Below are 9,839 nucleotides of genomic sequence, written 5' to 3'. Positions count from 1 at the left end.
AAGATAATGAAGATGGTACGATGTGGGGCATAGGCATTAAAATTTAAACGCAAGTGTCAGTTCACTTAAACGTAAATAAAGATAGACATGACATAAATCGGAAAGTTATGGCGTTCTTATTCAAGTAATTTGTAGTGCCGCCAAACACCTATGACAATTCTATTTAAAAGTTTTTTTTAATTATTGAATGACAAATTAGCACCGAGTGGATAATTTAAAACGATAGCATTCGGACTAGAACGAATATAAATTACCAAGCAAAGATTTTGAAACGAGTCAAACTACCTATAACATTTTGCAACTACAGTACAGCAAGCTCTACAACAACGCAGAAATAAAGTACTCTCCTATTCGTTACAACACGTCTATACTACGGATGTAGTTCCTTTTCAATGAGACCGACAAGCTGATCGAGATCCGCCAATCCTTTCTTTACATCAAACGTCCTGAGGTTGCCTAGCTGAGTGTAGAAATCAATTAATGGTGCTGTCTCTCGATTGTACACCTCCAATCTCTGTTTAACCGTTTCAGGCGTATCGTCCGGACGCTGCACTAGTGCCGCTGCACCGCAAGAGTCACAAACTCCTTCGGTTTTGGGCAACAGCGGGGGCATTTGGTACGCGCCCTTGTTTATATAGGCCACATTGTAACCAGAGCCGCATTTAGTGCACACCCTGCAACGCATATTGCTACATAAAGTCTTGTGCTATCGGACGTATTGCAATGAGGGGACCAACCTTCTGCCACTAATTTTGTCCGTGAGGATCCATTGGGGCAAGTTTATGTTCACCACCAGGTCCAGATCAGTCACGTTTTGAAAAGCTTTGGCTTGCGGCACGTTCCGTGGAAATCCATCTAGGATAAAGCCTCTCTTAGCGTCTACCTGTGCTAGCCTAGTCTCCATCATATCAAGAATAATTTGATCGGGCACAAGTGCGCCGCTGTTGTTGTAGCTTTTGATCCTCGCCCCGAGCTGAGTGCCGTTTTTAATCTCAAAGCGCACCAAATCCCCCGTTGATATAGTTGGAATTTGTAGCATAGGAGCGATGCGAGACGCATACGTGCCTTTGCCGGCGCCAGGGGCCCCTAAAAACATAATCTTCAGCGACTTGCTCGTCATATTTGTTGTGAGTCGCCAGCAAAACGCTGTCACTAAAACGGGGATTACGTGGATATGGAGCAAGTTGTACTTCAATCTGAATCCTGATATCCATTCTAGTCTCGCATGCAGAATTTCGACTCTGTTTGACAGCGTTGAGTTGCAGTCATGTTCTTTCCTGGATTGCAGTTCCCACAGCTCTTTGCAAGTCATCATGCTGTCAAATATGATACGTGTCCGCACCTCCTTACTGATCAATGCAAATTTCATATTTCGTGTCGCAAAAGGATCACTCCCCGTCGCTGGGTATATTGGTAGCATGCTTTTGGCCGAGAAGTTACTTTATATTCGAAACAGCACTGTAAAATCATTCGGCCGACACGTTATGTTTCGGAGTAATACATGATCAAGCAACACATTGTCAGAAAGGCTAGGCAGCCAGCATTGATCACTCAATTCATTGATATTATATTACACTATGATATATTAAGATCTTTACTGGGATGGACTAGCTTTTACTAAATAATTCGGAATATATGAATTTCAAACAACGAGAGCTTGGGTCGGCGCCCCTACAACCTGTATGCATGTCGCTTGCTTGGCTGCCTCTTTCAACTTTTTCTCTTGTGCTAGAATATGCAGTTTGTGGCTTCACCCGGGATCTAGGACCCGAGCGCCGTTCATTGCACGGTAGAAGCTTAAAAGATGTGGCGCTCGTATCGAAAAGATGGTATCACGCTGTAGATGAATTAGTGGCGCTGATCCGACGTGACACAATGCAGTTAACATTTAAATATGGGTCAAGAACTGAGGTGATGGCGATCCGAAGAAAAGTCCAGCTACGTGGTCGCTTGGTGCGGGACCTTCGCATTCGAATGGGGCGCTCTGACGGCGCACGATTTGTCACAGGTGTTTGGTGGTGGATGGAAGACCGTGAATTACCGTGGAACGTAATTCTCTCTCTTACACCCGGTCTTAAAAGACTGGACTTGAGGTTTATGCCGCTCGATAGCCGGCATTTAATTGATTTGCTGGAAGTTGCAGCGAAATGTTGCTTACAAGTAGAGTTTTTAATACTCCCGAAAAAACAGAATTTTGGTGTGACCGATAACTGCAAGGCCATTGCAAGATTAATGGAAGCTTTGAAATATGCGATGGCAAGGTGGTATTTGAAAGGCAAGTGTGGGGGACTGAAGCAGTTGACGGTACCGACGAGAGAGAAAACCGACACGTTTCGTAATAGCACAAAATTTATCGAAGGAGTAATCGAATTCTGTCCTAATGTATGGTACTTAGATGGTTATAAAGATACTATTGACGAGCTTAACGATGTAGCTTGTGATGAAAAATGGATGATTTCGCTGGAAACGTGGGAAAATTTTAACAAGAGTTGCACCCATCTGCGCGAGTTCAATTGGATACTCGTACCTTTTACCGACCCCTTTTTTCAAATGTTTGGAAAATATGTCAAGCCAAATTTGAAAATACTGTCGCTGACGCCAAATATGTCATGGGGTTGGGATAACAATTTAAGCCAAGACGAACTGACGAACCATGCTACTACAATACCGGATCATGAGCTGCCCGCAAACGATGTGGTCGCACTATTTAATGGCTGTCCCGCGTTGATCGAGTTAAAGATTCGTATTAGTATGGAGAAAGATGAAGACGTCCTTTTATACGCTGAAGCCTTTGGCGACAAGTTTTGGGAGACGGTCGTTTCCTGCTGTCCACTATTGCAAAATCTGTGTTTCGATGACTGCTCTACATATAATGAAATCCAACCCGTCAAAACTATCCGATCGTTTACGGATCGCGGGTTACTTGCGCTTGCTGGACACTTGCGCTTAACCACGATTAAATTACCTGCTGTTTGCTGCTCGGGAGATGGTCTTTTTGAATTTCTGCAACACCTCTTCAGGATGAAGGACTTTGGTGGAGGAACTCGGACCCTTGTCTTAAGTCTCGCAGGGCCGACCGATTACAATAATCTGCCGCCTCATCCTTTCTATGTTGAGATTGTCAGATTGTTGAAGTGTCTCGCTCAGACAAGTGAAGAGCAAATGGGTATCACCACGTGTTGCTTTAAAGCTTCACTAATTATACATAATCCGCAAGGCTCATTAGTAGACCAGCGGTGGAGCTATTCCTACGTGCACAATGAGCTAAAGCCTATCCTTAAGAAGATTTGTGAAACTCAATTGTCATTAGACTTACATATCGTGCTCTGCAGAGACGATGAAAGCACTTTTCGACGTATTGATAATCTTGAGCTTAATTGGTGTCTTGGTTCTCAACAAGGAGATGTATTTATCGAGGATGAATTCGCTGGAAGCGCTGGCAGCAATTATTATAGTAGCGATGTAGAAGATGACTATAACGACGATGTTGACATATAAACTTTATTCCGAACACCACAAAAATATTTTAAGACCGCATCCTGAAAAGTGATCTGCTAACGAAAGTCGATGAGTTTTGACAAATGATGAATTTTAGTACGAGCGCAAATACATCTACGAAGGTCTGTACTGACGAGTCTGGGCAGCACATTTTTGCTTGCCTGTCTGCCCTTCATGGTCTTCATATGTCAGGACATACCGGCCTTTGTACGTAATTACAAATTGTCGATTTGAAAAGTCTTGCGGAATTAGCTTTATGTTTGCAAGCAATTTAAGCGACGATGCCGTTGTCGAAGTGGCAATATTTGGATGCATCAATTTGTTTTCAATTGTCATTTTACCTTATATACTTGCTCTGGTTCTGGATGTGTCGATGCACTTAGTAGGACGCAATCGTTATATTGACGTTACGTGTAATGCCTCATAATTTGCGGATGCAGATGCTTTGGAGCGGCAAGAGTCCGCTTACAATTGTCGGCCAGAATGCTGAGTAGATGCTGTCTCAGCGCGGACATCATTTGATATACATCAAAAAGCGCCCATTCGAGGTACACTTCTACACTGCTTGAAAATTAATTTTAACTATTCGGCGGAATTCTTGACCTGGGTACGAATTTTCAAAGGTTTTTTGCTACCCATAACGATGAGACCATTCACAGAATCATTTAAAAGGCCTTTTTGGTCAAGCAAAACGATGGACCGAAAGCGGAGGAGATAGACAAGCTCCATGTTATATCTGAACGTGAGCTCGTGCGTATTTCTGAATAATATAAGCTCTACTACGGGTACGATGAGTGTATGCTGCATATTTGCCAGCACTGCTCGTGCCCTTTAAAAAAATATTTTGATATAAACGAGCTTAATAGAAGACTTGAATGCATTCCTGCCAGACGTGGTCGAAGTCACTCGATTTATGCCACGTATGCATACCTTGTGTGATCGTTCTCGTGACGGCGTAAATATTCTTTTTGAATGAGTATCTCTACATTCTGTTTAATGGCCAACGTAGTCGGGACGAACTGATTAGCAAGCATCGCTGCGACCTCGTGCACTAATTGCGCCTGGTGGATCTCACGCCGCGTCTTAAGGATCCGCACAATTGCGGCCTGCAATGACATTTTGCGATCCTCTTCTACATCGCGAGTAGGAACTTTGATCTTTCTTGGAGATTCTGCAAGACTATCTGGCACAGCCTGTTTATGGAAATCAAAGTAAGCCATTGTCGTAATTAATCTCTTTGCTTAGCAATGACTTACCGATACACGAAGTTTCCGGCTAGAAAAAGCGAAATTAATTGCATGCGACGGATTTGCACCCTCAGATTCGACAATTAGTATTTTTGCCTTTCACAGTGCATAGCTGACAGTAAGTCTTCCAAAGTCAATTGTGTAGATGCATTCACGAACCTTAACAAGACTTGCCAAATGATGCCCACAGTCTTTTTCAGGAATATTTGTGAGCTGGACTAATTGCAATTGAGAAATCTCTTTCGCGTTATTAAACTGCACAAAGTGGAGCCATTAGTTAATGAACGCACGGAAGCAAAGCAAAAAATTGTATAACACCTGCAAAAGGATAAGCATTTGATAGAAGCTGAGTGAAAATTCGTAGCGTTTTTTGAAACAGTAACTCTGGATCATTCCAAACGAAAGATTGTGAATCCACAGCAGTTTTCGGCCGGTGCTTCTTCCGGTATAAAATTCCATGAACAAATTCGTGTGGGCTAAAACCTGAGGGGGCAAAACAATCTTATGCAGAGCGGCGGTACTCGATATTGGCCACGCTCCGGCTGTGAGGACATCGCAATGGTATTTGATAGCGTGATGAAGGTCAATAGCTGACGAATTAGCTGCCTTCTCCGAACGCAGTTCAATATCTCTTTCTTCGAGCCACGCCGTGAACGAATCTATCAATTCCTAAACACGTGACAGTTCACATGTCGGCGGTTTTTCATATGTTTTTAATACCAACGCATTGCACCTTGCTTAACGTCTTGTCTTTCATCATCTTTTGGAGTTTTGATACGAAGTCGTGCCCACATATGTCCCGCAGCTTTTGAATTAACAAAATTTCCATGTCAATCGAAGCTGACGTCCCTGCAGTGATCAGCGACTCATAAGCTACTAATTAAAGCGATATCATATCAAAGTGAGCTTACCTTTAATCAAGCGTTTTGCCAAGAATTTTGAATAGTACTTTTTGAAAATATCTTTGTCGTCGATGAGGCAGAACACAACGCTTATATTCTCAATTCTCTTCTCCAAAATGTCGTCCAAAGTGGCAGGCGCTTCAAATTGCGGGGAGCCAGGCATAACTAATACCTTACTACCCCTGCTCTTGTCACGCGACATCATGTAGTGTGTATATTTTGCAAGTAGCTCAGGTAGCCGTGGATGGGAGTTAGCAAACGCCCGGCAAGCCTTAACACCATTGGCAGATACGATATTTATCAGCCATGACGAAATGGTGAATACAACACCAAAAGTTAACAAACTTGATCAAGAGCTGTGCGCATAAGCGGGTGATATCCAAATGAGTCCTTAATTAGCGCAAAGTATTTGTTGCGCACTTGTACCAGAGCTTCAACATACCCCTCCGGATTTTTTGTGGTCTCTTCTAGTTGAAACTTTTTAACTACCTCCATTCCACTTCGCTCGATGATTTTTTTTAAAATATTCTATTTGCTCACGACGCGATCAATATAATTTCGGCAAACGATAAATAAGACGCAAAAGTGATTACCTTGAAAGAAATCAGCGCATTTTCATTTGCCAGCTCCGAAAACAAGGAAAACATTCGGTGGAGATCTTCTTTATTGTTATTAATTACAAAATTTTCGGCGTCTTCACATATTCGATCAGCATGCTCAGCTACCAATTCGCGGCAACAAACTTGTCGAACTTGAATTACAGTACTGCAATAAGGGTCAGCGTTAAAAAACTTCTCAATTGAAATTACACAGCTACCTATTTACATCATTTCAATCGTGACTTACGTTCGATGCAAACGTGATTCGCAACGTTTGTGCTCTTGTGCACACAATTGCTCAGTCTCCCGCAAATATTCTGAAATCGTCCCTTTGGAAAGAAGCTGAATCGCTTTTGATGAGTAAAATTCAGCGGCGTCCTTCAACTCAAAATAATTTTTTTTAAACAATGTAAATCTTAGATATGTCGCAGCACTTACATCAAGAAAAGGCTGCTCAAGCTCTTCGCGGTAAAGACTCATTTGATCTAGTCGACATAGACCTAGACTATAATAAGTCTGCATAGATATAGCAATTTAGCATATTACGGCATGAGGAATTCTCGGGACCTAGCAATCACATGTCGACCTCAATTGTGCTGGTAATGCAGTCCCCATCGTCAAAGTAATCGCTGTTGTCGCGTCGTGCGACATGGTATGTATGAATAATCGCTTTAATCAATCGCTTTTTTAGCTTTGAGAATACAACATCGTGCCAAATGTGCAAGGAAAGCTGTGCAATAAGAAAGCGGATATAATTTGGCTGCCATCATTCGCTCATGTGCGAAATTCTTACTTCTGTGACAGGATACACTCCAGGAACAGGTGCCTGACCTGTTCTACAATGAGAAAATGAGATCCAGTACCGGTTCTAAGCAGTCGTATCACAGTGTAAGTAAGACTCGTGGCTCGCATAATTTGCTAGATATTACCAACCAGATAGCGGAAGAGCTCTGATATGTAGCAAGTTCCTGTAGAAAACGCCTCAAATGATGTACAATACTTGGTCAGGAAATCGTGCTCGCCGCCGACTGCAGTTAGCTCCTTCGAAACGTATTCTACATGCTGTACCAAAAGCCCTCGCAATCGAAAAAACAACGCTTCTGCCTGCGGTGCTCCTGGGTTGGTGCAAATTTTGTAGATGCCACTACCAAATCACGTCAAGCAAATGCTTTCTAACTTCAACCGAATTTTTTCTCCACGTACGAGTATATTTTCAGCCACACCTCATTAGTTAATGTCTGTGGTGCGCCCGTAACCAATGACGCCAGTAATGGCTGCATCGCATTCCATTCGCTCTCAAAGTTTACCTGAAGAATAATCATTACAGTTGTTAGACGATTACTTAATGTTTTTCGCGTATAGTACGAGTATATCGGTGTATGCCCAGGTGGATGCGTACAGTTGCAGTCTTGAGAAGCGACATCTGATCTCGTTAAGTTTAATCACGCCGACGGCTTGCTTTTCAAGATATGGTGTCAAAAGCTTAGTTGCAACTTTAGAGGAAAGATGTCATATCGCAACAGCTTTAGAAGGAGACGTTATTCTACAATATGCGCCTTTCTAAAAACAACTTAAGTGCATTCTTTTTTGCGAATGAGCTATCAGAATTATACATATGTGTAATGAATTGTTGGAGTTGCCGACACTTGTACTTCAGAAGCAGATTCGACGAAGACCACATTATCATTAAACACGTGAGGCCTGCTGATGCTGCGTTGCATGCTGATGGGATTGTTTTTGTAAATTTATACGACGAAGTCGTGTTTGTGGATATAGTCGCGGTTGGCCAATTGGCTCGTCACAACATATAGTCATCTTGCCTCCAATATATTATTAATTCCGCCAATTGATATTCCGTATTCCGTGTTATACAAAGATAAATCGACTATTGATTAGTAGCTACCAATGGTATTTGACAGTGCACATGCTCCCAATTTATAGATCAAGCGTCAAATCTAGAGCATGCTGACATCAAATGACAAATGAAGACGTACCATGCTGGCTTGACAAATCACGTTGAAATTGATGAGGCTCGGCAGAAGAGATATGCTTGAAATGTTCATAAGTGCAGTTGTCCTTTGTTTTGTTGACTCTATTGAAGTGCTGACGGCATGTACAAGGACACGACGGTTGAGATCTTTTAGAGTTGTGAGATGTAGTACAATGCAAGACACTTAAGACTAGCAAAGCCTGATTTAAAGTGGCCAATTTTCAGATCATTTAACTTTACTACTTTGCCCCTGGTGATTGGCTTCGAGTTCATTTTATGGCATGCGTCCCTTCCCTGTCCCACGCTCAGTCATCACCTAGCCACTCACCCGCCTTCTAACAAAACTTGAACATTTATTCCTCGCATCACATCGTTAAAAAGGCAGATGCAGGAGATGAGAGAGGTTAAGCGCGCCAAAGCCGATAACAGCAGGCATTCATGAATTTACTGACAGTAGTTCTAGAGTTTCGAAGGGCAGTGATGACGAAAATCTGGACTTTGCATCTGTTGAAGCAAATATTAAAAGAGCCTATCAAGCAGCTGTTAAATTCTACCATTACCACCAAATCATAACAGGCCAGTCCACGATACCGGTGGTGCACCTCGAGCTCAAAGACGGAAAAAAGCCGAACTATTGAAAGCTGCTGTTGGCTATATTTTTTTACTAAATATTTTGCTGTTGCAGGAACAGTTTTGCAAGAAGCTGAGGCTGCAGACGAGGGTGATGACAAGGGTGATGACGAGGGTGATGACGAGGGTGATGACGAGGGTGACGAAGAGGGTAAAGATGAGGATGATGCAGTGTGGACCAGGAAGAGATTGACAACAACCCTTAACGCACATGCCACCCTAACAAAAAAAATGGCAAAGCCGAGCAAAACCGGCGGCTTGCAGTTCTTTCTTATCTTCGGCTTGTACATTCTGGAAATGCCCGTAATGCAGCTAGCGCACTGATAGCGGAAGGTGCTCGGAGGGTTGTAAATTTTGCACGCTCTCTGCATGCTTGGGCCACACTCTGCCTAGAGGGTGTAGAATTGCCTTTGTCACGGGAAAACACGCAAAACGGAGAAGCTATCTGCAGGCTGCATATTACTCCTGCAAGAGTATCTTCGAGCAAATAAGTTCAACGTCGAAGTATCAGCTCTGACAGCTCATGTCAACCAGAACATATTCCCGCAACTTGGATACTCCCCATCTCCCTCAATCTCTGAAAGGAATGCAACATGCTGGCTCTATTCACTTGACATCAAGTATCGCACAGTGAGTAAAGGAATATACATTGATGGCAATGAGCGAGAAGATGTCATTGCGTATCGTCAGCTCTTCTTGGAGCGAATGGCTGCCCTTGAGACACGGATGCCGTTTCTTGCTGGGTAATTTTCAATTTCCAGCCGCCCCCGGGGGGAAGGGTTGTGCCCACAGTAACTTTGGGACTTTTCGGGACCGGGCCCGAGACAAGGCAGTTTCCCTATCGTAACACGTTACGCGACACGACGTAGCGGTTCCCTACCCACCTCCCGGGTCGGCGTCGGACCCAGGGGTGGTACTAGCCGAGGTTTCCATTCATGTTAGACCCGTCACCCACTCAGGCACTACCAAGATA

The 9,839-nt window shown here is 43.2% G+C and overlaps 3 protein-coding genes across 3 annotated transcripts; 1 reads left to right on the top strand and 2 right to left on the bottom strand.

The window, feature by feature from the left end:
• Positions 1-227: 227 nt before the first annotated feature.
• Positions 228-1,650, bottom strand: CCR75_006653 (uncharacterized protein). Its single transcript, XM_067964721.1, has 2 exons — positions 738-1,650; positions 228-674 (listed from the first exon to the last, which is right to left on the bottom strand). Exons 1-2 carry the CDS (start codon positions 1,418-1,420, stop codon positions 371-373), a joined length of 987 nt encoding a protein of 328 aa, XP_067814317.1. The 5' UTR covers positions 1,421-1,650; the 3' UTR covers positions 228-370.
• Positions 1,651-1,686: 36 nt separating this feature from the next.
• On the top strand, positions 1,687-3,498 carry CCR75_006654 (uncharacterized protein; the record flags this gene model as incomplete). Its single annotated transcript, XM_067964722.1, has 1 exon — positions 1,687-3,498. The coding sequence occupies one exon, from the start codon at positions 1,687-1,689 to the stop codon at positions 3,496-3,498; it is 1,812 nt and encodes a 603-aa protein (XP_067814318.1).
• A 114-nt stretch (positions 3,499-3,612) lies between these two features.
• Positions 3,613-3,834, bottom strand: CCR75_006655 (uncharacterized protein; the record flags this gene model as incomplete). The annotated part of the gene is made up of 1 exon (XM_067964723.1): positions 3,613-3,834. One exon carries the CDS (start codon positions 3,832-3,834, stop codon positions 3,613-3,615), a length of 222 nt encoding a protein of 73 aa, XP_067814319.1.
• Between the last annotated feature and the right edge of the window lie 6,005 nt (positions 3,835-9,839).

Source organism: Bremia lactucae, linkage group LG10, assembly GCF_004359215.1.
Source record: "Bremia lactucae strain SF5 linkage group LG10, whole genome shotgun sequence".
In the NCBI taxonomy this organism is placed as follows: domain Eukaryota; phylum Oomycota; class Peronosporomycetes; order Peronosporales; family Peronosporaceae; genus Bremia; species Bremia lactucae.
Note: the sequence above shows the minus strand (reverse complement) of the source record. Positions and strands in the feature narration are given on the sequence as shown.